At 53.4% G+C, this 23,782-nt stretch overlaps 10 protein-coding genes across 10 annotated transcripts; 2 read left to right on the forward strand and 8 right to left on the reverse strand.

Moving 5' to 3' along the window:
- Positions 1-51: 51 nt before the first annotated feature.
- LAESUDRAFT_754864 (uncharacterized protein) lies at positions 52-2,085 on the reverse strand (the record flags this gene model as incomplete). The annotated part of the gene is made up of 15 exons (XM_040911960.1): positions 52-63; positions 115-148; positions 212-299; positions 358-377; positions 429-439; positions 494-526; positions 579-624; positions 688-729; positions 802-1,069; positions 1,132-1,220; positions 1,283-1,356; positions 1,422-1,499; positions 1,559-1,580; positions 1,640-1,666; positions 1,727-2,085. 15 exons carry the CDS (start codon positions 2,083-2,085, stop codon positions 52-54), a joined length of 1,203 nt encoding a protein of 400 aa, XP_040768916.1.
- A 116-nt stretch (positions 2,086-2,201) lies between these two features.
- Positions 2,202-4,223, reverse strand: LAESUDRAFT_641965 (kinase-like protein; the record flags this gene model as incomplete). The annotated part of the gene is made up of 8 exons (XM_040903704.1): positions 2,202-2,405; positions 2,458-2,696; positions 2,748-2,862; positions 2,918-3,071; positions 3,125-3,262; positions 3,321-3,547; positions 3,602-3,900; positions 3,953-4,223. The coding sequence occupies 8 exons, from the start codon at positions 4,221-4,223 to the stop codon at positions 2,202-2,204; spliced, it is 1,647 nt and encodes a 548-aa protein (XP_040768917.1).
- A 17-nt stretch (positions 4,224-4,240) lies between these two features.
- On the reverse strand, positions 4,241-5,025 carry LAESUDRAFT_256359 (uncharacterized protein). Its single transcript, XM_040901756.1, has 2 exons — positions 4,398-5,025; positions 4,241-4,341 (listed from the first exon to the last, which is right to left on the reverse strand). The coding sequence occupies exon 1, from the start codon at positions 4,865-4,867 to the stop codon at positions 4,403-4,405; it is 465 nt and encodes a 154-aa protein (XP_040768918.1). The 5' UTR covers positions 4,868-5,025; the 3' UTR covers positions 4,241-4,341; positions 4,398-4,402.
- Positions 5,026-5,170: 145 nt separating this feature from the next.
- Positions 5,171-6,765, reverse strand: LAESUDRAFT_642216 (delta9-fatty acid desaturase; the record flags this gene model as incomplete). Its single annotated transcript, XM_040903720.1, has 5 exons — positions 5,171-5,335; positions 5,395-5,570; positions 5,623-5,983; positions 6,039-6,460; positions 6,516-6,765. 5 exons carry the CDS (start codon positions 6,763-6,765, stop codon positions 5,171-5,173), a joined length of 1,374 nt encoding a protein of 457 aa, XP_040768919.1.
- A 285-nt stretch (positions 6,766-7,050) lies between these two features.
- Positions 7,051-8,778, forward strand: LAESUDRAFT_720374 (protein serine/threonine phosphatase 2C). The gene is made up of 3 exons (XM_040907801.1): positions 7,051-7,489; positions 7,548-8,642; positions 8,697-8,778. The coding sequence occupies exons 1-3, from the start codon at positions 7,140-7,142 to the stop codon at positions 8,740-8,742; spliced, it is 1,491 nt and encodes a 496-aa protein (XP_040768920.1). The 5' UTR covers positions 7,051-7,139; the 3' UTR covers positions 8,743-8,778.
- Positions 8,779-8,943: 165 nt separating this feature from the next.
- On the reverse strand, positions 8,944-10,946 carry LAESUDRAFT_734116 (FAD-binding domain-containing protein; the record flags this gene model as incomplete). The annotated part of the gene is made up of 11 exons (XM_040910484.1): positions 8,944-9,345; positions 9,397-9,469; positions 9,522-9,679; positions 9,736-9,858; positions 9,891-9,962; positions 10,012-10,029; positions 10,082-10,212; positions 10,264-10,492; positions 10,547-10,582; positions 10,640-10,743; positions 10,799-10,946. The coding sequence occupies 11 exons, from the start codon at positions 10,944-10,946 to the stop codon at positions 8,944-8,946; spliced, it is 1,494 nt and encodes a 497-aa protein (XP_040768921.1).
- A 1,531-nt stretch (positions 10,947-12,477) lies between these two features.
- On the reverse strand, positions 12,478-13,936 carry LAESUDRAFT_720378 (uncharacterized protein). Its single transcript, XM_040907802.1, has one exon. The coding sequence runs from the start codon at positions 13,454-13,456 to the stop codon at positions 12,782-12,784; it is 675 nt and encodes a 224-aa protein (XP_040768922.1). The 5' UTR covers positions 13,457-13,936; the 3' UTR covers positions 12,478-12,781.
- Positions 13,937-14,378: 442 nt separating this feature from the next.
- Positions 14,379-17,442, forward strand: LAESUDRAFT_746994 (glycoside hydrolase family 5 protein). Its single transcript, XM_040911449.1, has 3 exons — positions 14,379-14,800; positions 14,847-14,946; positions 15,003-17,442. The coding sequence occupies exons 1-3, from the start codon at positions 14,466-14,468 to the stop codon at positions 17,181-17,183; spliced, it is 2,616 nt and encodes an 871-aa protein (XP_040768923.1). The 5' UTR covers positions 14,379-14,465; the 3' UTR covers positions 17,184-17,442.
- Positions 17,443-17,595: 153 nt separating this feature from the next.
- Positions 17,596-19,567, reverse strand: LAESUDRAFT_720380 (alpha/beta-hydrolase). The gene is made up of 7 exons (XM_040907803.1): positions 18,986-19,567; positions 18,629-18,934; positions 18,522-18,576; positions 18,350-18,468; positions 18,185-18,297; positions 17,943-18,126; positions 17,596-17,888 (listed from the first exon to the last, which is right to left on the reverse strand). Exons 1-7 carry the CDS (start codon positions 19,394-19,396, stop codon positions 17,817-17,819), a joined length of 1,260 nt encoding a protein of 419 aa, XP_040768924.1. The 5' UTR covers positions 19,397-19,567; the 3' UTR covers positions 17,596-17,816.
- Positions 19,568-20,338: 771 nt separating this feature from the next.
- LAESUDRAFT_746996 (kinase-like protein) lies at positions 20,339-23,204 on the reverse strand. Its single transcript, XM_040911450.1, has 5 exons — positions 21,612-23,204; positions 21,464-21,547; positions 21,001-21,405; positions 20,843-20,948; positions 20,339-20,790 (listed from the first exon to the last, which is right to left on the reverse strand). The coding sequence occupies exons 1-5, from the start codon at positions 23,019-23,021 to the stop codon at positions 20,600-20,602; spliced, it is 2,196 nt and encodes a 731-aa protein (XP_040768925.1). The 5' UTR covers positions 23,022-23,204; the 3' UTR covers positions 20,339-20,599.
- Positions 23,205-23,782: the final 578 nt, after the last annotated feature.

Below are 23,782 nucleotides of genomic sequence, written 5' to 3' on the forward strand. Positions count from 1 at the left end.
TCAAAATACACTGAGAATCGGAAGACGATATACAGTCGCTGCTCTCCGCCCTCACAAATAGGCCTGATAGCTAGCGTCAGCGAATAGTCCCGGGTAGCAGATGCACAACCATACCGCAGCATTCGGGGGGCTCGCGACACCGCCAAGTCTGTGCAGCTCAATTGGTCAACAACGCGAGCAAGCAGTGAGAGAGTGTAGGAGCGTAGCTTACACGTTCAGCGGCCAAGACGAGAAGAAGAACGTGTATCTCCCTGCCTCCGCGCACGCCTTTGACAGCGCTTCCAAGTCGAAGAACTCTCCTAGTCACCCACCTTCGAGTCAGCGAGCGCACAACGTCCAGCTAGCACATGCACACACCTATTGGCATTCCCCATAGACTTAACGAAGCAAATGAGATGGAGCAACCATCTCAGAGTTAAGAATCTCACGCAAGAAGTGTCTGCAATGGAGCTAAAGATGAGCTCGCGCCCTCTCACTTTCGGCCCTCGCGTACCTGGTGCATGTGGGGGCCCTTAGGCGGCCAGCTCTGCGCAAGCTTTTCAGTTCTCTCCTCAACAGCATCCCGTTACACGACGAACCTCGATAGCCGGCTGGTCAGAAGCAACAGCCGCAAAGTGGTTGTTCCTTCACATCCAATGCCTCTGAGCATTCCACAGCAGCCTCACGCTCAAAAATCAAAACACCTACCACAAAAACCGCTTCATATCCTCCGACTGCTCGATCCCAGCCCTACAACAACAAACTCACCACCATCAGCCACCCACCTCGCACAGCCAAAGGGCAGAAAAATTGGGCGCATACAGCGTCTCCTGCTTCCCGCTCCCCAAGTCGTCCCGCTCCTCCTGAGTCGCCGCGTAGAACCGCCGCATAAACCCGACGCGCAGCAACAAGATATCGCCCCATCTGAACGTCACGCCCTGCCTCCGCGCACAGTCCTGGAGCACGTCGACCGATATGCCGTAGGTCGTCCACGGGTCGTACGGCAGCGCGCCGCCTGCCTCGGTGTCGGTGTAGTACCGCACGATGTCGAGTAGCACGCCGCGCCCGCTGATACCGTGCTGCGCCCAGTCTGTTTTCCAGATTTCTGTTAGAGATAATTTTGGGGAGAGAAAGGTGGGAGGGGGAGCTCACTGTGAATACCGTATTTGATGAGCTGGCGGTCGACGTTGTCCGGGTCTGAGATGACGATATGGCCTCGCTGGAAGAACTCGCTCGGCGTGCTACATCGCATCCCCCCTTTAGCACCACAGCGATGCCAATAATATATGCTAGTGGAACAAACTTCTGGTAGAACACGTCATACTTGTGGACGCCAAAGTGCCGCAGGCCATCCCACTGAGTGCCAGATTGCGTGTTCTGTTCGACGGACGCGCCGGAACGATCAGCGTCGCGACGACAGAGCAACGAGCTTGAGGACATACGATGTGGATGGCGTCGTCGTTCACGCCGGGGCCCTTGGACCATATCTCCCAATGCGGCTGCTGACGGTGAAACAGAGGCTACATGTCTTGCGTCAGCATGGCAGCCTAGGCACAGGAGGAAGGATGATCTACGGCACCTTGTTAGGGAAGTTGACAGGCCTTCAAAAATCATATATGCGTCAACGCTTCCATACGCTCAGATGTGGCCATCCGTTTACCAGTTCAAGCAAATGCTCTTGCCCAGCCTGCATCATAGACCGACCTGCATGAACAACGTGCCTGAAGAAGAGCAACGATCCGCGCACTTGATCTCCTTCGCAGCCTCCCTCACCACGTCCTCCGTAAGGAGATTGATCGTCCCCAGCTCGTCATCCTTACCCCACACATCCCACGCGCAGCCAGTAAAGTCGTGGAAATTCGGCAGCTCGTCAAAGGTGGGCAACTGCTTCAAGTCAGTAGCCATGGTCAGTCGTTGGTAGCCAGGAGGGGCCTCCTTCCCGCCAAGCTCAGAAGGCCGAAGCTGACTTATACTCTCGCGCCGGGCGCGAGACGACGGAACACGGTCATCCTGGTGGGCTTCCAGTCGCGCGACCAGCTGACCATCGAGGGAACATGGCACCTGCGCGCTCTCGCACTTCAGACGCCATCCTTTGTAAGTCTCCATCATCGATTTTCTCTATAAATACAAGGTTCATTAAGCAGCGACGATAACAAGATCACTACTAGCTATACCGTGAGCGTCTACAATGTCCTGAACCTACAATGCCCGGTAACGCATCCTTAACCTCGAATGAACGGGTGGATGAGCGCCTCCTTGGGAGTAATTCTCTTCGCAGGGTCCAATGCCAGACACTTATCGAGAAGGTCTATGAATGACGTGAGCATCTTCGCCTCGTCGTCCTTCAGCTTGACCGAAGCAGGTGGCATAAGCCGCTGACGTAGATCCTTCACGGGGGCCGTGATATGCACTTGGCGAATCACGTCCTATACAACTATCAGAGTGAGAGCGAGACAGACGGTGAGAAAGCACACTCACGGTTCCCGTCACGCGATCCTTCTCTACGCTTTGGAATGCTCCCAAATCGTTGAAATACAGGTTCCCGAATCTTGCTCGCTTAATCATCTTCGAGTTGAATCGGCCTTTGAGCTCCATCATGAGAAGCAGCATATGGTTGTTGGAGCGGCCCGGAAAGAGGATCTTCCCGGTGTACAACTCGTAAAGCGTGCAGCCGACAGACCAGATGTCAAGTGCAGGGTCGTACGGAACGCCAAGGACTGTATACTGCTGTCAGTATACAGTGCAGAACAGAAGAAGAAACCACGCACTGATTTCTGGTGCTCGATAGAACCTGCTGACAAGGTACGGAGTAATCTCATTCTCAGAAGCATCGGAAGCTGAGCCGAGATCACATAATTTCAACAACGTCTTCTGGTCATTCACCTGGATATAAGCAAAGTCAGGTGGCACCCGTGATGAGGTCTGGAAGAAAGCTCACAAGGATGTTATCAGGCTTGATGTCAGCGTGCATGATATTGCATTTCCTCAATAGACTTAAGGCAAGGAAAAGTTGATGTGCATATGCGCGTACGGCTTTGATATTTAGCCCGACGTCTTTGCCAAAGCGTTTAACGACATCTCGGAGATTCATACTATGCAGCAAAGTGCGTTAGGCAGACACGCGTAGGAGGCACGACATACGGACCTCATGGACTCAAACACTAAACATAGATGGCCCCGATGTTCGAACGTCCGCTCCAGACGCACAATATGTTTCTTGTCATCCGGGTCCGCTTGCTTGAGCTTGTTCAGAATCTGCACTTCCTTCAGACCAGCTTTGTACCTATGATGCGCGAATTTAGCACATAGAACACGCATATAGCTTGGATCGCACAACGTACATAGATTCCTGACACCTGACAATCTTGATAGCAACCTCCTTGCCGACTTCACTGGGATCGCCTTGTAAAATACGAGCTCTCACGACATTGGCAAACATTCCTTTTCCTAACGAAGAGAACACTTGATAAAGACCGCCGTCGAGCTGCTCGCCCAGTATGATTTGGTAGTATCCTTCGGAGTCAGCGGCGGAATCCAGCGTTGTAGTGATCAGTGCCGGAGCTGCAATCTTCTATGAAAGATCATGAGTCGCGAACGGGGCATGCGATGTAGGGCGACATACAATAACTTTCTTGACCTTCTTAGTCTTCTTCCTCGTTTCTGTCGTGATGATAGCAAACATGTCATCGACTTCCTCTTCTTCCTCTTCTTCCTCTATCACTTGCATATTATCTGAAGACTCGTCTTTCACGCCGAGCACTCGCCTTTGCTCGTCCTCGCGACGATCCAGACTGGGATCGTAATCGGCGGCCAAAACCTGCCCGTCTGCACCATCTTGTACACGCGACTTTGTTTCTTCTTGCTCCTTCGCCAGGGAGAAGGCAGTAGGCGTCGGGGACATCGACGTAGACTCACGCTTGGCTGTGAACAATCATGTCAATAGACGTCTCAAAGTGATGATTGGATCACTAACGAAGGTTGCCGTTGAGATTCGCCTTGGGTTCGATGTCAGAAAATCCGGGAGTCCCGATGGCGCTGTGAGACTGAGATATTGAGTTAGAAGTGGAAGCACTCGTAGGCGGCTCGACCGCACTGCTAGGTCCAGGACTTGGTGACACTCCTTGGCTGCTGAGAGCGGTGCTGGAGATTCCCGCATACTTCGCTAGGATCGCTTGACGTTTCGCTCGGCGTGCAGCAAGGGTCTGTTCTGGAGGCGGAGGCGATGTCGGGAGTTCTAGCTCCATCTCGGGATTGACTTCAAGCTGTTGTTTGGACTGAGCCAGCTGGCTCGAGGCAGGTGCAGATGATTGGCTGTCAGGGGCCTGCGAAGGCGCTGGCTCGGGACTATGTCTCGGTGAAATTCTGCATACAATAGCATCAGCCTGACAGTGGTAGGGCGCACGTTGCAGGCGGCTCACGACACTCACTCGCCTTCTTCCTTTTCCGAATCATCTCGGTGGACATGGGCATGGCCATTGCCATTTGTAGGGAAATGGCCGTTTACTCCCCCCTTCGGGTAACCGTCGCGAGCAGGGGGCGGCGTACGCCGTCGAAGGTCTTCCCTCCGCGCGTCTTCCCTGCGCGGGTGGTAGTCACGTTCGCGTACCCTGTCTCGCTCCTCTCGTCTATCCCTGTCTCTGCCATAGTCGCCGGATCGTCTACGATCATGCTCCCCGCCCCGTCCACGGTAGTCATGTCGAGACCGCCTGTCCGCACTGTCACGCCTATCTGCGCTCTCCCTCCTGCCGGAGTGCGTCCTATGCCGGGGCGATCTCAAGTGCACCTCGCGCCAATCCCGAGTCTCCTCGCGCTCGCGCGCTCGCTTCTGAGGCTCGGAATCGCCGCTCCCTTCCCATGCACGCTTGGATCCTGATGGCATGTTAGTCATCTTTCAGCACCAGATTTGGTTTTACGGGGCACCGCACGATAGGAAATGAGAGGCAGGGTTGAATGGGAAGGTACCGAATGCACTCGCTGACGCAACGGCAATGAGGATGAGGGTTGGTCGTGAAGACGCTCGGGGGTTGAGCGGCGTCAAATGGATATTTCAGAGTCCGATAGCTCCGCTCTTGCCTGCTGTGGCATGCGGTGGCTGAAGCGGTCTCTTCGACAGTTAAGCTGCTCCTTCGGCAGCAAATTTAAATCCATTCCATACATCACTATTTTTACAACTGCTTTCGAGACTAGCTAGTCAACCAAGGATACCTTCGTCTTCCGACCAACTCGTAGATGCCGAGTTCAAGCATAGCTCGCTGTACCGCGCAATCCGCAGGCGCTGTGACGGTGGTACGCTTTTGTCGTCGAGGCCGTGCTGCATGCCGCCACTCAATACACCGACGCGCATCATCGAGAGCCACTGCACAAGGATATCTTTAGCTCGTGATCAATCTTCGACTCTGGTAGCACAAAACGTACGTTGTGCGCAGCATTCGAGTGATCGTACACACCGCCGAAGAATGCAGTGGTCGCATCCTTCCCAATGTGCTTGGCAATAAGGTGTCGGCCTCCAGGATGCTCATCAATGAATGAAGATACGTCGTGAATAAAGCCAGCAATCAGGACAAGGGCTCGCTTGGCGGACTGCTCCTGGACTGTATGCAATCGTCAGCTCCGCTTCGGAACGTACTATGGATTATGACTTACAGCTCTCCCAACTGATCACAGGCAGTTCGTTCGGATCAGGAGCGAACTTCAAACTTTCTTGCGTCTCCCTCAGGCGCTTGAGCTGCATGGTTAGCTGGCCCTTGCGCACTTCGTTATCGGGGAAAGTCTTGAGTTGGCGTGCAAGGCCTAGTTTCGAGCATGCCCAGATGAACCACTTTGTCGGGTCGTATTGGTACCACTTGATCGCATTCCGGTAGTCCACGGGGAACTGGTGATGGAAGTTGTGGTACCCTTCGCCGACGGTAACAAGAGCCGTAATGAAGGAATCCTTGGGGGTGTGCTTGTCGTCGAAGGGCGTCTCACCGATCCAGTGCGCGAGTGAGTTCACGCAGAAGGTCGACTACGTTGTGGCAGCGTTAGCAAAGTGAGTAATATCGAAGTCGGGAAGCACTAACATGGTGGACGACGCACAGCCGTGCAGCTCCTGCATAGAAGAAGCCACCCCTCCAGTCACCCCATCCCAACCCGGCGACCACCGTAGGTAAGATGAAACCCATCCCGATGATCAACTGGAGGTACCAGCGATGCTGCCACCGCACGACGTGGCTCTTGCTCAGGTCGCTGACGTCCGCGACACCGGGCTTGATGCGTGGCTTAAAGATCATCCAACCGATGTGGGAGTACCAGAACCCTCTGCGCGCATCGTACGGGTCAAGATCGGTATCGGTGTAGCGGTGGTGCGCGCGATGTCCACGGGACCACCAGCGGATCGACCCCTGGACCGCACCAGTGCCAGCCATCGCGAGGAAATACTCCAACGGTCTCGCGGCGTTGTACGAGCGATGCGCCCAGAGTCGATGGTATCCTGCGGTTATACCTGTCGCGTTATCGGTGAGCTTGGAAGGATAGTGGCATGAGGCTTGGGCACTCACCGATGCCAGTGATGAAATAATAGAGAAAGCTCCAGACAGCTGTCTGCCAGCAAAGCGGCACGTTGAGGACCCCATAGATCGAGATGACGGGAACTAGAATGAGGATGGCCACAGACAAGGTGTTCAGTTCCTTCCACCAATTCGACCAAGTGATCGGCGGGAGAGGTTTCTGGTGCTTGAGCGTCCACGCGACATAGTTGTCGGGGATGTTCAAGTCGATAGGTTCCTGGCTAAACTTGGCTTCTCCCATGGCAGGCAGACTCGGACCGGCGACGTCTCTGAGGTGGGAGAGCTCGAAGAGAAGGCAGCGACGCAACAAATATATTTCAGGTATGATATGTTGGGGCATCAGCGGTGCACCCCATTCCCCAGATCGAGTGATCCAGGCTGGCGCTGTCGAGACTAGAGCTCGCCTGGATCCGAGCACCAACTGCTCCGATCATACCACCGTCCGCCGTGAAAATTGCTTGAGGGTGATGCAATACTACTAAGCGAAGTCATGAAACTCAACGCCACCGCGCGCTAGCGCTCTTGAGCAAACTCCCTTCAACCTTGAGCAGTCCATTCGAGCTCAAGGTGATTGACATTGGACATGCACGATTGCTCCAATCGTAGGACACAAATATGTTTGCGAGGCTGCTAACACGACGATTCCATTTCTCTCGTACGAGGCGCTATGTCAGGGCTCCGCCCAGGCTCAGCGCACGGCAAGCTAGCGGATTGACTCTGATGAGTGTTTGGGGCGCAGTACTTTCCGTGACGTTTGTCGGGTCCAAAGCGATTCATCTGGACAGCTCGGAAGGAGTTCCCAGCAAAAAGCCGTCCCCATCCGCTCGGTCCCGGACAATTTCATATGCGCATCTCGAAAGTTCCGTGAACTATTCCTCCTCGGAGAGCGATGACGAGTCGTTACAGACATTCTATCCGGATGAAGGTACAGGGATCTACCGATACGACACTGTGCAGTTTGTAAGGTACGTGTCGATGGTGTTCAAGCCTGTACCATGTAGAATCTAATTTGGCGACCTGCAGCAACAAGCCGTCCGAAAACGAGCATGCCGAAGCGATCCTCCCAGTTCCCTCCGGACACTGGTCTTTCTTCGCGGTATTCGACGGGCACAACGGACCAGACACCATTGCATTCCTCCATGACAACCTCATTCTCGCCACGACCGGCGCACTGGCCGATCTATACTCAAATGCCGCCGAAGACCCGACAGCGTTAAAATCGCAGGTACCGCAGCCATCTTCCGCAGAAATCGAGCGAACGATCAAAGACACGTTCAAGCGACTGGACCACGACATCGTCCACTGGGCTGCCCAGCGAGCGCTCCTGTCAAACAGCCCTTCTGTGGTTTCTAACCTGCTCGGACCTGCCCACGCAGGATCTTGCCTCGCATTCTACGACTCGCACAGCTACGTACTGCACACCGCGCTGACGGGGGACTCGCGCGCCGTTCTGGGTCGCCGCGCTAAGACAAAGAATGGCGATATCATCTACGAGGCGCACGCCCTCTCCGTAGAGCAGAATGGGCACAATCTAGCGGAGGAGTACCGACTCAATGCCCGCCATCCGGGAGAGGCCGTCGTGATGAATGGCCGCGTCCTCGGCATGAGTCCGTCGCGCGCCTTTGGCGATGGGAGGTACAAGTGGGATTTGGACACCCAACGGCGGCTGAAACGGTCATATTTGGAGCCCACGCCTCTCGAGAACGTGAAGACGCCGCCCTATTTGACAGCAGAGCCGGAGGTTACTTCTTTCGAAGTGAAGCCGGGTGACTTCCTGATTCTCGGAACTGAAGGGTTGTGGGAATGCTTAACGAATGAAGAGGTGGTGGGGCTGGTTGGTATTTGGTTGAAGAAGCAAAGCGGAGGGGTTACGGAGAGCGCATCGTCCCCGAGTGTGAAGTCCCAACCAATTGCCTCGCAGGAACCTCCCGTGAATTTTGACGGTGATACCGAGGACGCTTCAGTACGCTACCGTCAAGCGGGTGCTCAAAAGCAATTTGTCAATGTTGACCATAATGCTGCCACACATTTGCTCAGGAATGCACTTGCCAGTGGAGCTAATTGTGATCCGGCTACCGCCCGTTTCAGTATGAAAGCTTCCAGCTCGCATACACGCTTGTACGCCGTCTCCGAGTTTCTCGGCCGTCAGCGTACTCATGGAGCACCATCTAGAGGCGACATCACCGCTACCGTTGTATTCTTCACAGAGGCCCAATGAGGGACTGCCATCGCTCTCTCATATGTTTCAGGTTCTGATGCACCTTGCGCGAGCAGTATGATGTCCGTTTGCAAGGTCGCTTCTCGCATACAGCTCGACAAGCAGATTTGCCGGTCGCCACTGCTGAATATCAATATCGCTACCAGTGATTCAAAATCTGTCTTGGAGGATCTCGCTCAGCGCCTCTCCCGATGCTCCTGATCACGCTGTGATCTTCCATCCACCTGCCAACCCCATAACGTCTTCTGAGTCGTATTCGGCTTTAATGGACTGCAGACGAGCGAGGTTGTCGCCGTATATCCGAGAGACAGACGTGTCGTAAATGGCGTAATTCGGATATAACGAGACATCCGCGACCTCTTGACCTTCAGCGACGGCCATCTGCGTGAGGTAGTTGGCGCTTTCCTGCATTGCGTCGTTGATCAAGGAGTCGGACGAGGAGTCCCACCACGCGTAGTAGATGTTCAAGGGAAGCAGGCCTTCGGCCCGACTGGGTGGCCAGGCTGATACGGTGCCATGAGAGAACACACTAGGCAAGAAGGGCTCTACGTCGTAGCTGATGAAGAGGCCTGGGACTTCGCTTGACAACTCCCCATACCAGAACTATGCGATAAAACGTCAGGATATCCTGCGAGCAAGTCGGCGCTAACATACCGTCGTCTCATTCATGATGTAGCTGAGGATCGGCAGTGTAACATTCCACAGAGACACTGTGTTGAAAAATCCTCTAAATGTTCACCTCATGAGAAGATGAGTCGACAGACGAAGTAGTCACTCACCGATATGTCTCCGTGGTGTCATCCGGGGTCGCGAGCACTACTGACAAGAACGAGCGGGTTTCGATGTCCTGTACCGTGAACGGAATGGCCAGGAAGTCATCGAATATACCGTCCGGCGGAGTTGGTGCATCGTAAAACATGCTGACTTCTTGGACGTACTGCTGCCAACCATGAACGACTGTGAGCAGCTCGGAGCGAAAAATCGCTCACGCACAATACCGAGGTCGTAGTTAAATGACGTTATGATGGCAGCCTTCGGATCGGTGACGTTGGCATAGAAATTGGCAGTGGCTTCTGCGATGGCTTCGGCCTCGCCGACTGCGAGCATAAACCCTCCCTAAAACAAATATTCAGAAATGTTCGTTATACTGAGAAGCTAATTATACACACCCACACTTCGCCTTGAGTGAAAGCCTCCAGCGTGAATCGCGTTACGATCCCCTTTTAGGTTCGATTAGTGAATGGCCGAAAAGAAGATGAGGATACCAACATAGTTATTGAAGCCACCCTTCAACATTCGTGAGTACGTGGAGGCGCCATATCATACGGTCAGTTCTCACCTTCAGCGCAAAGAATAGGTCAGGGTAAGAAGCAGAGGTGACGTTAGTGACGGTGCCATTTGGCAGCACTAGCTCGAACGCCGTGACGGTATCGATCGTCAGACCATACTGGTTCGACAAGTAAGAGTAGCCTGATGTCGTCGTGATCAGCGATCGTAGATCAAAGACATAGCATCACTTGCCTCCTCCGAGGATGAATCCCGCGACTCCAACTCCGCTCACTCGTCCACCCACCACGTTGACCCCGTATGCCTCAAGGGCACTGTACACGTCGTCCCAGATCATGCCCGCTCCGATGGTCGCCGTTCCGGTTGCAGAATCGTACACGGTCTCGTTAAAGCGCGTTAGCGCAATCTCGACACCAGCTGTGGACGAAAATCCGGGATTGGAAGCATGACCCGCGCCCTTCACCTAAGATGACATTTATATAACCGTTTATTGTCATGCATTGAGCTGCATGCATACCCCGAACGCAGTCTGCGCCTCGCCCAAGATCTGCAGCTGGATGAGCAGATATTAGCCTTGCTCAAATGTCAGACACCCATGGTGAGATCTCACTATTGTGCCAACATCTTCAGCCGTGCCGGGTTCTACGCTGCACGTAGAATTCTGAGAGCTCGAAGAGGCCCAGTGGAAATTATCCGCGATGTATTCGAGTTGGACTGGGCCAAATAGGTGAGTGATGAAGCAATACGAACGGAAAGCAACAAAGCATACGGGGATAGTAGACCGCAGATGCAGACGAAATGGCGGACGCAATCTCCTCGCAGACGGAGACCGTGTCGCTTGCCAGCAGATTGCCTGCGTAGAGTCCGCTGGGAAAGAGTGCAGAAAGCGCGAGCGTAGCTGTGAAGAGCATCGCCATGAGGCCTTCTGCAGGCCGAGTGCTTGAGGTGGTCGAATCGCATCAGTGTTTGAGCAGCCCGCTCGACTATATAAAGCTCGCCCACGGCTGTAGATGGTCACACGTTTGACCTTATGGTACACGAAGAAGAAGGCTGCGTCATGACGAAATCCGGTCTGGAGGAATCATGAGCAATACTAGAGGCCTGGTCTGGAGGTCATGCTGGTTCAGGATAAATTGCTGTCCATGTCAGTCTCCGTGAGCGTGCTGAACACTGATCGCCGCATCGAGTGATAGAACGGGGACAGACTGTCGGGGATCGAAATATTTGTTCTGTGGATTGCTACGCGATGCGAAGATTTAGCCAGACGAAGACAACGGAGAAGAGGCGCATCAGATCAGAAGGGTGACGGAGTGTTGTTGCGATGACCGTACTCATGTTTCTGTTTACCAGTTGCTACGTACCTTATGGCACATACCCCGTACTGCCTCCGAGACCGTCATGGAACGATGCATATATTTCAATCATCCCTAGGCCACCTTTCGTACCTAAATAGGGCCGTTCCGTCCAGGAGCAAGACGAGCATATAATTATATCATACCGGTCATACCGGTGAGAAAGGTGTCGCGATGGTGAAAGGTTGGGTAACATACCGTATATGCCTTCTGCTGACACGAGTGAGCCGACTTACCGCCGCTGGGTTCCCGAGCGATGCTCATATGATGAGGATCCATGTGCTCATGCCCGACGAGCACGGCGCCCGCTTCATGAAAGGAATAAGTCAGCAAAACCATCGAGGCAGCAAATGGTGTCTCGCGCTCTTTTACATGTTCATTTGACGCCATCATTCAGCTCATGCCAGGCTGTACTGAGTGTGTGCGCGGTAATGCTATAGCTACACTTTGATATGTGAACTGAATGGGAGTTGGCGTACCTTAAGGAAAACGATTGGAGGCTTTCTGACGGGCATCGAAAGCATTTTCCCGATGACTATGCGGTCGAAGACCGTGTCTCCGACGGTACACCCTGAGGCAGAGAACCAATAGGGCTGGTAATGCGGCTAAGGGAATGATTCCTTGCAAGCGATTGAACCTAGTACTGTGAATCATGGGCCATCTGCAACCTGAGAGTAACATGAGCAGACACAGATCGCTATAAAGTACCACATCGCCTATTATATGTTGTCCCATCCGATATAATGTTGACAGTCAAAATACGGTCTGCTGACCTGGAACTTGTGGAAGATATGCATGTTGACAACGGCGAGTCGGATTTACTCGAGTGTTCGCATTTGCACAACGTCCTCATACGACCTCAGTTTCGGATGACTTCACTGAATGGAGATTGATGCATTTTAGCCCCACTCTGGCCATAAGCTTGCCACCCAAGTTATATACGTGCATCCGCACTCCGTGCATATGAGAGAAATTGCATGTGCCACAGAGAAATTGCATGCGAGAGGAATTGACTTTGCTGGCAGCAGACCAGTCACCAGAGCAAGCCACGCGGGACTTTAGCGCCGAAACGCGTAGACCTTCCGAGCAACGCAACGGGACGCGACCGTCTAGGCAGCTGTTCAACAACGCCAGTTGCTATGTATTATAAACGGAGAATAGGGCTATGTTACGAGAGCAGCATTGTATGATACATCATCAAAATGAAGGATGCGATGAAGATTACGCGTATTTTTACATGTACTCGTACAACGAGACCTAGCGTCGTGCAAGCGAAGAAAAGCGCCGAAACCCGAGAGGAGAATGCTGGATGTGATGGGATATGGTGATATTGACAAAATGCAAGGCAGATTTGTATCATGATGGAAAATGAACCGAGATTTTGCACGACACGCCGATGACTACACCTCGACTTCGACCATCTTCGAGAGACAGCTCCTCACGTACGCCCTACCCGTGCCAGCAGTATCAGGCCGTCTCCGCAGTGGTCGTCCGCAGTTGCGGCTCAGTAGTACGCAGGCGACCAGCCTGCCTCTTGCAAAGAGCTGAATCGCTGGAGTCTGCTCGATGCCGGGAGGCACAGACATCGGGGCATGTGAGGTGGGTGGGTCCAATAACGCGACGATGTTGGAGGTTGTCTCGGATACCGACGGTTCAGGGATCGTGGCGGGGGACAAGCGTGTTCGGGAAGCGATCAGGGATGGGGACGATGGTTGTGCCGCACGAGGTAGGGGGCTCACGAGTTCTACGCACTCGTCGTTGAATGGGTCTTCAATGCTCGTCATCGTGGTGCGTGGGATGCGTGCTGGTGGTGGTGGTGGAGCACGGCGAGTGCTCAGCGGATAATGATACGCTACGACCCGAGAGCGAGAGCCCGACGATGGCGCATGTATCGATGCCGAACGTTCGGGGCTCATCGGAAGAGCGAATCCTCGTCCGCGCGCCGAGGCGACGGAGACGTTTGGCAGATATGTGAAGGACAATGCTTGCGCTGCCGATACTGGTCGTACATGCGTATAGCCGGGGCTAAAGGAGCCGTGGATGGAGTGGATGCGATGGGATGGGATGGCTTGCATGTTGTGCGGAAATATGAATAACGATATGAATGTAGAGAAATTATGTGTGTTCTGTGTATTGCCAGGGGATGGATGAGGATGCCTATTTGAGATGGGATGAGGGTCGATGAGAGGTATTTGAAGAGAAAAAGAGAAAGGGAACAATGCGGTTGGAAGCAACAATGGAGGGAACTTTGACGCTCAGCGCTGAGACGGTGCTGTATTGACCGATCAGTTTTCCTTCTGCCGATTAGATGCCGACGCTTTAGAATGAATATAAGCGTCCCTCTTTCGGAACAACTACAAGAACAATAAGGGACAGTTGGCATCACCGTTGCTCGTCACAATGCCCGCATGCTGAGATGCGGCAGCGGACGACTGTTGCGATCTCCTCAATTTGAACGTAGTAGTATCCGAAGTGAGCCACATCTTCGCATACCCGAGAAAATCAACTCGCTGTACAGGCGAACAAGATTTCCGCGGGACACGAGAGCATCGACATGGAGGCTGTGTTTGCGATGCGCTGGGGCAAAAGAGCGCAGAAGTTAGTTCCGGGTGACTTTGCGCAGCACACTCAATGAATCTATGCGCAGCACACTGAATAGCGCCGCCTTCTGAAACCCCCTTTCTCACGTCGAACAACGTGTTCGCCTCGCCTGCGTTCATTTACGGCATCACTGTGCATGTTTCCTTTGAACCTTCTCTTTCCTGGTGTGGATCAGTGATATAATCTGCACTGCAGCATATCTTGCTGTCTAGCTGATGGGCGCGATTGATTTGCTTGCTCCGTCTGCTCTCGAAACCCAATCAACGTGCCTGGGGGAGACGCGTCCAATTTCGGACGCGATCACGCGGAGGGCAGCTAAAGTCACGCGTATCTAGGAGAGTCGCTATTGGACAAGTAATGAGTGGCGCGGTGGCGCGCAAATACATTGCCAATGGCATTTGTGGCGTCGCCTTCTACCAGAGGGTGTGCACCTCCCTCCATCTCTGTTTCTCTACCTCCTCTTGACTGTCTGTTTTTTCCAACATGCCTCCAGTACCCACTGTGTCGCCGGCGACGGGAAAGCCCACGCCGGGATACTTTATTCATACCACCGACGCCCTTTTTGTTGACAACGCTGGACGTTCTCTGCTGCTACGCGGTGTCAATTTGTCGGGAGCAGCCAAGGCACCGGTTGGCCAGCCATCCCAAGAGCTTGACGGTTTTTGGGAGACCGGTGAAGAGGGCGGCGGAAACTTCACTGGGAGACCTCTCAATGTCGATGACGGTTCGGCCGACATTCACCTGGCGCGTCTGAGGGGGTGGGGCTACAACATGTTGAGATACGTGGTAACCTGGGAAGCACTGGAACATGCCGGACCGTAAGTGCACATTCGCTGTGTTGCTATGGTGACTCATGATGAGCAGGGGAAAGCTCGATTATGAATTCATGGATTACACCGTCCGTGTTTTGCGGAAGTGTAAAGAATACGGATTCAAGGTTTACATTGACCCTCACCAGGACATTGTGCGATATTTCATTATTTATATGTGTATGGCTACTGACATACGTCTCTGACACAGTGGTCCCGATTCTCCGGAGGATCCGGTGCACCATATTGGACTGTGGTCGCTTGTGGATTCGATCCTCGCCACTTCACAGCAACTCAGGCAGCAATCATTCATAGTGAATATCCTACTGCCTCAGATCCCGCTCCTATCAAGCTACCTGCAATGATCTGGAGCACAAACTATGGGCGACTCGCTTCCCAGACGCTGTTCACGCTGTTCTTCGCTGGCCGCGATTACGCGCCCAAATGCATCATTGACGGACAGAACATACAGGATTATCTCCAGTCGCATTACATTGCAGCACTTGGCGCCCTCGCAGACCGCCTTCGTGACGCTGGCGATCTGCTAGACGAATGCGTGATTGGGTGGGACAGCCTAAACGAGCCTTTCGAAGGCTTTTGCGGGTATGGAGACCTTAACACCGTGCCGACCAAGCAGGGGACTACGCTGAAGAAGGGTACGTGTCCAACGCCTGCGCAGTCAATGCGCCTCGGGATGGGCCGCGCACAGACACTCGACAACTACAAATTTGGCAACATGGGGCCGCAGCGCGACGGTACCGTCACCGTGGATCCCAAAGGCGTCAAGGCGTGGATAGACCCAGAGACGGAGCCTGATGGCGTGAATCCTCGCTGGGGCTGGAAGCGCGATCCTGGCTGGCAGTTGGGGACGTGTGTGTGGGCGTTGCACGGAGTGTGGGATGTCGACTCCGGGGAGATACTCGTGCCGGACTATTTCAGCTGCGAGAACCCGGACCACACAGCATTCTTCATTGAGAAGTACTGGCTCCCGCACTGGCAGGCGTTCGCGTCGCGGATCAGGCAGTCGCATCCCGAGGCGATCATGTTCGTCTCACCTCCCGTGTTCGCACAGCCCCCGCCCATCGCGGAAGAGTACCTGCGCGGACGCTGCTGCTACGCCGCGCATTACTATGATGGATTGACCCTTGTGACGCGGCACTGGAGCTGGATCAACGCCGATGCCCTCGGTCTGATGCGCGGCAAGTACTCGTCCACGCTTGCCGCAGTGAAGATTGGTGAGCCGGCGATACGGAAGTCCATACAGGAGCAGCTGGGGATGCTCAAGGACGACGCGCCCATCCTGGGTGCTTACCCTACGATCATCGGCGAGATCGGCGTTCCGTTCGATATGGACGGCAAAAAGGCGTACGGATATACGGATGGCGGGAAGTACAAAGGCGACTTTTCAAGCCAGCAGAAGGCGCTGGACGCGAGTCTGAATGCGGCAGATGGTCCCAATGCACTGAGTTATACTGTCTGGAATTACTGTCCGGACAACTCGCATATGTGGGGCGACCAATGGGATATGGAGGACCTCAGCATCTGGAGCCCGGACGATCTGCGCCCCAACGGCGGACCGAAGATGGAGCTGTCGGACGCGTCATCAGCGGCGTTGTTGAAAAAGGGTGCAGCGGCTGTCGCGCAGTCGGCGACCACCTCTACTTTGTCGCTCGCCACGGTCGCAGTCGGTACAGATCCTACTGCCGACAAAATGGCTGAGGGGAGCGCAGAGGTCACGTCCTACTCTCGATGGAGCAATGCGTACGACTTCTTGACCGACGGCGCGAGGGCAGTCAAGGCATTCTGCCGTCCGTTCCCTGTCGCAACCGTCGGCGTGCCCAAGGATATTCAGTTCGACATCGCCAAGGCCGACTTCAAGTACACCGTGCGCGTCCGGCCGGAGGATGCGCCGCGTGCAGAAGGAGCGGGACTCGCGACGGAGATATACGTGCCCCTCGTCCACTATGCAAGCGATAAGCTCGTCGCTCGCTTCGCGCAAGATGATCCTGAGCGCTGTGAGACGCCTGCCACAGTCATCGTGGATGGAGTCTGCTCAAAGGAGCCAAGTCCATACTCGTCGCGGAACGCATCGTCGGCCGACCTATTGACGTCGTCTCTCGCCTCGTCAGCCTACGCAAAGCTGTTCCCGCATGGTTCGGCATCACTCTCACTACTTGTCGATGTTTCTGCAGGGAAATGGGAAGTTGACGGACAGACATTGAAGTGGTGGTACCCTATACCGGGGCCGGGCGAGCCGGAGCGCGAATACACGATCACGATCAAACGCGATGGTGGCGTGATTAAGACTGCGGAAGAGCTGGAGATCAGTCGGCGCGGGTTGTGGGAACAGTGGTGTATCTGGGTGCAGAACTGCTGTGGCATCTTCATGTAGGCAGGTTGTCATTTCTTGTTTTCCTTCTGTTCTGCTTGTACGATATAGCATTGGGACTTTGTATCACCACGTATAGGAATCATCTGGGACATGGAGCGTATGTTATATAGATTGAGAGCACTAGCCAGAATGGATCGTGCCAATGGTCTTGATAAAACATACGCGATTGTACTTTCAGGGCCGGCTTGCCTTGTAGTTGGTTTCCATATCTTGATTTTCAGCTAGCCTTGAATGATGAACATCTCAATCCATTCACTGCACAAGAGCATCTGTATTCGTGCCTCGAGAAGCAGTCCCTGTGCCCGTGAACGGGTTCACGCCAACCTCATTGACCTCTGTTTAGCAAACGAAATGCACGTTGAGTCACGGTTCACGTGAATGTGATAGTTCGCATCACTGACTTTGCCGTACTATAAGGATCCACTGATTCTCTGGAGACGACACTTGTGAAATGAACTGGGCAACGCATGGCACCATAAAGATTACTCTAATGCTGTTCAAGACAAGCCGCATGCATATATAGTATCTATGATAGATAGTAACGAATACCCGGCCACCCTGCGATATGAACAACATGCGCGACTGATACGTCCTATGGTACAGTGCAGTACAACCCAATAATGCCCGCAGATTCTATACGAAAGAATGACCACACGTTGAGACAGAGGCATTGCGATAATCCCCAAATTCCCAGTCAAAGCAATCCTACAGAAGTAACTTCAGCAAACGCACACACCGTTACATCAACAGAAGCCGTACCACGCAGTCGTCTTCCGCCTTCGGTTCCGGCACAGCTTTGATCTCTCCCCCATTTCCGTCGCCGGTGTCCCAGTCTTCGGCGAGAAGCTTGTCGACGATGACGCGGATGGAGTGAGTGCGAATGTCAGCGGACCATTTCAGCTTCGTGATGGTATCGTATAGGATCGTGTTCCCTAGATGGCATCTGAAGGGAAACACGAGTCTGAGTGAAGAAGACAAAAAGTATGAACGTGGCCATTTACCGAGTCTCCATGGCATATCCTGCAATAGCACAGCTTGAAGAGACCCCGTTGCAGATACCCATTGCGATGGGGTCAGCGGTGTGATAAACATGTGTGATATGTTGCGTGGAAGGCTGCATGCTACCAATCAGGCCAGGCGAGATTGATGGACGTTATCGGTCGTACCGGAAAGGGCAGATGGAGGCGCCGTGCCGCCAGTTTCTCACCTGGTGCCTCGAAGGCCACCACTGGTACGCCAAACGTCAGGCCGACGAGAGAGGCAAGCGAGCCCCCTAGAGAATGGCCTATTGATAGACGTCAACGACGGCACCAGATGGGGAAGGCGTGTGAAACCTACCAACGAGCCAGATGTTTGCGTTCGGATACATGTAGGTGACATTATAGTACAAGTTCTACATGACACGTTAGTAGGCACCCTGAGTATACGAGAATTATCTTGCTCACCGTGCCGACAGAGTAGAATAAGCTATCCTCCGCAATGTTCTTCTCGAGACATCCCTGGTCGCACTTGTGCCCACCCTCGTAGCAGTCGCAGACAGGAGACCACGTTGGCCCTACCCGGGCACAGCAGCAGGAGAACAGAAGATTATCATTGAACTTGTCCTTCCGCGTAGTCGGACCTCCGCCTCCGACAAGCCATCCAGCAGAAGTGCCCTTGACGGAGATCACGACAGTGGAGTTGTCAGGGGTCGCAAAGACGTATCCTCGGAAACCGTCTGCGTCTGGCTCCCAGCCAAACGGGTAGCTTTGCTGAAACGATGGTCACTTGGGTTAAAGTTCCTCTCGGAAGAACGCACGTACATTGTCCCAGTCTGGTCCTAGGTCGTACCACGACTTCTCAATAGGCTCGTAGTAGGCATTGTTAGTCATCTTCGCGAGAGCGCGCAACGTCTCGCGGTCCTGCGTATCAGGGCCCTCGATATCAACCTCGTCCCACAGTACAGAAGCTGAGTTATTGAAGCGCGCGCTTGAGAATGACTCATGAGATGCTGGACGATGAGCCTTTACGTTCCGAGAGTTGACAGTCCGTTCGCCGGGAAGGAGAGAGGACCTTGAGGGGTCAATGTCCGCGAAGACCACTCGACCCGAGTCCGACAATCCATGTTCATGACGCAGCTCAAGCACGAGGGAATGCGGGGTGGCAGGCTGCTTCGTCAGAAGCAATGAGGCGACGAGGTATTGGAGAGCATGCGGTAGCAGATTGTACAGCATGGCGGATGGCACTGACAGACGCGCACTATGTGTCGGGCTTCAACAAAAGTCGCTTGGGCCAGTAAGAGGGTAAAAGGCGAGTGTCGAGCAAGCAGACAGGGACTGCACAGTCAAATTTCCAGAGAACGTTGTACAGTGTGCTGCAGTTAGAGTGCCAGCTGTGATGTCGCCGCCACAGCTAGAGGGACGTGCAGATCTATAAAGGCATCAATTTCCCACGACTGCTTAACACCAATGATCCCTATCAGGCTGCATGTGGCGGTCATCTCACCTCACTCTGCATCACCAAGCGACAAGTAAGTGTGACAACTCCAACAAGCACATAACAAACGATAATATACTTTATCGCTCTTGTCGAGACGTGACGAACGAAGAAGCTAAGCGAGTGCGCAAACGAGCGTACGAAGCTGATCCCGAAAGTTGAACGAAAGCTGTGGCTAGCCGCGGCGTGACTGAGCTCACCCAAGAGGCATGATGAGCTTTGGTTCATAGATGCGAATGCGGTTCTTGTAGCTGAAAGTGCTGCTTTTCTCGTCCCTGCCAGTCTCTTATCAGGCAACTCTCTGGTCTTCTGCGACTCTTTATTCCGGGTCCCCCAAGGGCGGACAGCAGAAATGTTGGTGCGCATCCCTGACCCTTCTACAGCTACGGACAGAGCATGTATCGCCCGCAAACCCCAGGCCGCGAAGAGCATGCAGGGCCGTGAGGAGCATGTGGAGTTGGCACGTTCCATAAATGCGGACGGCATTAACAGAGAGATTCTACTGGAGCTGTTGCCAAAAGCGCTACTGGCAGATGGGTAGTTGGAACTGTGATTGTGTTCGTTATTTCAAACAATTTTGTAGCATTGTTGGAGAACTCAATCGAGTTCTTACCACATGGATGTTTGTCTCGTTCCGTATCACGTACTTAGTTTGCATCCTGAACTGTTGTCCAGCCTTTGAATATTCCGCTAAGAAATGACTTCCATTCCGTTCCAGTTGTGTGTATTGATAGAGTACAGAGGGATCTTGGTGAATACAAGCAGCGCAAAACCTATATGATTGTACACAGCGCGATGAAAGAAGTGCATGGTTGAAATAATGGTGGGACAACATTGCGAGAGGCCGGAGTACGATGCATTGATGACAGATGAAGCAGAAATCCAGTAAGCTAATCTCTAGATGGGAATGTAAGCGAAAATCTACTGGTAATGTATCGAGCTCAGCGGGGGAACTTGAAATCGTCATCACCGCCAATGATGAGTTGTCGGGCGGTGTTATCGTTATATAGTAGCCGGCCGTCTTCATCCTTGTGATAATCGTCGTAGGTGGAGTCTAAACCGCCATAGAAAGTCGAGAACGACAACTTGACAGACTGCTTGGGGAGACTGTAGAAGACTGGCTTGCGCGGATCTGCAGAAAGTCTCTCAGCTCCCGCGCAACAAGCAATAGATCAAGGACTCACAAGAGAGCTCGCGATTGGCGAGTTTTTCCTTATCTATGTCGTCGAAGAAGGGATGGCATAGAACGGCACTCGATGAGCATCTTTTAGTAGAATCGGTATTTAGCATCTAATTTGGAGGAATCAGCATGCCATTCGCGGCCAATGCACATTGAACGTACGTTGAGCACGAGATCCCTAGCCTGCGCATCTTCGATGACAGTCTCAAGGTCCAATTCCAGATGCTTCGCGTCCATCACATCGAGTTGTGCCTGCAAGGTAGGCGCACGATAATATGGCATCTGCAACCCCCCCAGCACCTCTAGGAAGACCAGCCCCAGACTGAAAATGTCGATGGTGTAGGTGTAGCCTTTAGACCCAGACACAATAGCATCCGGTGCCGCATACCCGGGCGTACCAATGGATGTGAAGGTTTTGGCTTTTTCGAACTTGTAGTGAGGCTTGGGCGTGTACGAGTACCCAAAGTCTCCTAGAACTAGATGGCCCTCATCGTCGACCAAGAAGTTGTCCGGCTTGATATCACGATGGATCGTACGGCTATCGTGGAGCTCCTTGACTGCATATGCCTGCCAATCTCGTTACTTCACGGCTCAATGATTCATGTCGACATGTTAATGGGCTTACCATCTCCGCGCAGAGCAACTTAGCTTCCATAGGATCCAACGCCACGGACGCAAGCCGATATCTCAGCGAGCCAGGATACGCCTTCTGTTGATATAACGCGAACGCTTGCACCTTCAGCGGCTTTGCGGGAAGTAAGACGGAAACTTACCATGACGAAGTAAATGAACTTCTTATCTTCCCACGACGCTATTAATTGCATCAAGTAGCGACTTCCAACATTATTTGCCGTCTCCATAACTCGCTTCTCATGCAAAATTAGATCGCGACCACATGCATAGCGGTATTGCTTGAGCTTCGGAGTGACCTTGATGGCAACCTGTTGTCCGTCGTCGGTCTCCGCAAGCACCACACGGCCACATGCGCCATTTCCAAGTGTTGTCAGTAGTTTGTAGGTGGTATCCCCGTTTCGGAGGAACAGATCACAGGCGGCCTGCCCTTCATCGTCGAGACACGCATCCTCGTTACCATCAAGAGAGTCAGTGTCGTCGGACACCAGATCGTCGTCGTCGTGGCCAACGTCGCGGTCGATATAATCATTCCGTTCTTCGAAGGGTGCGACATACTCATCGGGCTGGGCGACTGGACATGGGAACACATACTCAACGGATACCTTAGGTGACGGACCGCCCTCGTCTGATGCAAGCGTCGTTGAACTTTCGCCATCAGAAGAGGTGCCATCGTTACTGCTTAGCGACGGGATGAGGGGCAATTCAAGTGAAGGGACATCGGACTGTTGTAGACAAGCATTGGGTCGTCCACCCGCTGCATGCGAATTGACCTGAGCAGAGACCAGGCGCTCCGATGAGGGCAAGGCCAGGGCACCAGGTACCATAACGGACGGTGAGGAGGGACGGCAAATGCCAACATCTTCGTGTGAGACAATCACGATAGAATCGCCCGACGTATCCGAGCATGTTGAACGCGTCGAAAGAGCCGGCGATGGTTGTGGGCATGGCGGTAAGACATCACTCATAAATGAGGTGGCCACACTTGCGATGATAGAGAGCTCTGGGCGCGTTGAACACGTGGATGTTCGGAAATGTGGCATACCATCTTGGGTGGATGGAATGTCTCTGATGGGCATGATTGATGGGTCGAGACGCGTCGAACGCGATGATAACGTGTCGATGAGGGTGTAGAGGCTATTGGACTTCTGCCACAGGTGAAGACCAACCGAGAAAGAGATTCGGGGGCCGGAAGCCACATTGGTTGAGTTTGCCACAATCTGCCACTTCGCGTTTTGGGAGGAAGATTCTTCTCCGATGATGTCTTGAATGTTTTCGGCGCATCGAGTAATGGAATTGAAGGTCTGAGATGAGCGAGGGTGACTGAGTTTCTTGAACAGGGCCCTGGCGGAACGTTTGATTTTGGTGTATATGGCGGAGGAGTTGAACGTGTTGCTTCCGTGCTCGACCGCCACGGGAGATTTGGGGGATGCCTTGGAGGCGGGCGATGACTTGCGGAAGAGCATTGTTGTGGTTAGGGAAGAAGTGCAAAGTGCGGTTGCCAAGGGTTGCGCAGTATATATCTGATTCTGAGTGTGGCCACTGGGGGCCATATCGCCCACTCCGAAACAGGCAAGAGTGAGTAGCCCACCATCCCAAGCCAGAACAAACAGTGCCTCGTGTTCTTTACGACAACACGAGGGGGGCGCGAGAACAGCTGTGCCGTCCGCTCACATGTCGTCTGACGAGCGGTTTTGAGCAAAGACAAATGGAGTGGCGCAGCTATTCAGCTGAACCCTCGCAGAGCGAAAGAGGATGCAGACTCCCCAGCCCATAGACAAGCCTCCTCGGACTGTGCGGAGCGCACAATGAATGAACACTGCAGGTGTGGGGGAGGCGGAGAGGACGAGGTGAAGTGAAAGGGGAGCCTGATGCGCCGCAATTGCCCTGGTATTTCTGATGAGATCATGTAAGTCCGCTAGCGCCGCCGTTCAAAGTCACCTCTCCGGGAAAAGCAAGGTTACTCCAAGAGTTCGTGGAATCACATCAGCGTTTCTCGTCGAATGGATGGAGAGTTTGGATTCCAGTCAATGTGAAGCTGCTTCTGAAACAATGAAATAGGGCACTGTTCTCAAATGAGCCTACATTTACCTTTCGAGTTTGCATGCAGAAATGACGGACCTGAAAATGTTGTTGCTCGAGCTACAGATCCGGTCAGGAAATTCTGCTCTGAATCTCGTACGCTATGAAGTTTATGCGAGCGAATGCTCTGGAAGGTCCAATTTAAGCTATAAAGAGAGAATAAACGTCTTTAACGGTTCCATTGAGCGGAGTGACTCTGTCCCAAGCTGGCAGCTGAAGTCACCGTCCGACG

The sequence above is a fragment of the Laetiporus sulphureus genome (assembly GCF_001632365.1).
Source record: "Laetiporus sulphureus 93-53 unplaced genomic scaffold LAESUscaffold_3, whole genome shotgun sequence".
Taxonomy (NCBI): Eukaryota; Fungi; Basidiomycota; class Agaricomycetes; order Polyporales; family Laetiporaceae; genus Laetiporus; species Laetiporus sulphureus.

Coding starts and splice junctions, on each gene's coding strand:
- LAESUDRAFT_256359 (XM_040901756.1), bottom strand. CDS start 4,867: ATGACTAACATGCCATCAGGATCCAAGCGTGCATGGGAAGGGAGCGGC.
- LAESUDRAFT_720374 (XM_040907801.1), top strand. CDS start 7,140: ATGTTTGCGAGGCTGCTAACACGACGATTCCATTTCTCTCGTACGAGG. Junction 7,490..7,547: donor GACACTGTGCAGTTTGTAAG/GTACGTGTCGAT, acceptor GGCGACCTGCAG/CAACAAGCCGTCCGAAAACG. Junction 8,643..8,696: donor TCCAGCTCGCATACACGCTT/GTACGCCGTCTC, acceptor AGCACCATCTAG/AGGCGACATCACCGCTACCG.
- LAESUDRAFT_720378 (XM_040907802.1), bottom strand. CDS start 13,456: ATGCAAGCCATCCCATCCCATCGCATCCACTCCATCCACGGCTCCTTT.
- LAESUDRAFT_746994 (XM_040911449.1), top strand. CDS start 14,466: ATGCCTCCAGTACCCACTGTGTCGCCGGCGACGGGAAAGCCCACGCCG. Junction 14,801..14,846: donor GCACTGGAACATGCCGGACC/GTAAGTGCACAT, acceptor CATGATGAGCAG/GGGAAAGCTCGATTATGAAT. Junction 14,947..15,002: donor TTGACCCTCACCAGGACATT/GTGCGATATTTC, acceptor TCTCTGACACAG/TGGTCCCGATTCTCCGGAGG.
- LAESUDRAFT_720380 (XM_040907803.1), bottom strand. CDS start 19,396: ATGCTGTACAATCTGCTACCGCATGCTCTCCAATACCTCGTCGCCTCA. Junction 18,935..18,985: donor TAGGACCAGACTGGGACAAT/GTACGTGCGTTC, acceptor CCATCGTTTCAG/CAAAGCTACCCGTTTGGCTG. Junction 18,127..18,184: donor GGATATGCCATGGAGACTCG/GTAAATGGCCAC, acceptor GTTTCCCTTCAG/ATGCCATCTAGGGAACACGA.
- LAESUDRAFT_746996 (XM_040911450.1), bottom strand. CDS start 23,021: ATGGCCCCCAGTGGCCACACTCAGAATCAGATATATACTGCGCAACCC. Junction 20,949..21,000: donor CTAGGGATCTCGTGCTCAAC/GTACGTTCAATG, acceptor CCTCCAAATTAG/ATGCTAAATACCGATTCTAC. Junction 20,791..20,842: donor CGCCAATCGCGAGCTCTCTT/GTGAGTCCTTGA, acceptor GACTTTCTGCAG/ATCCGCGCAAGCCAGTCTTC.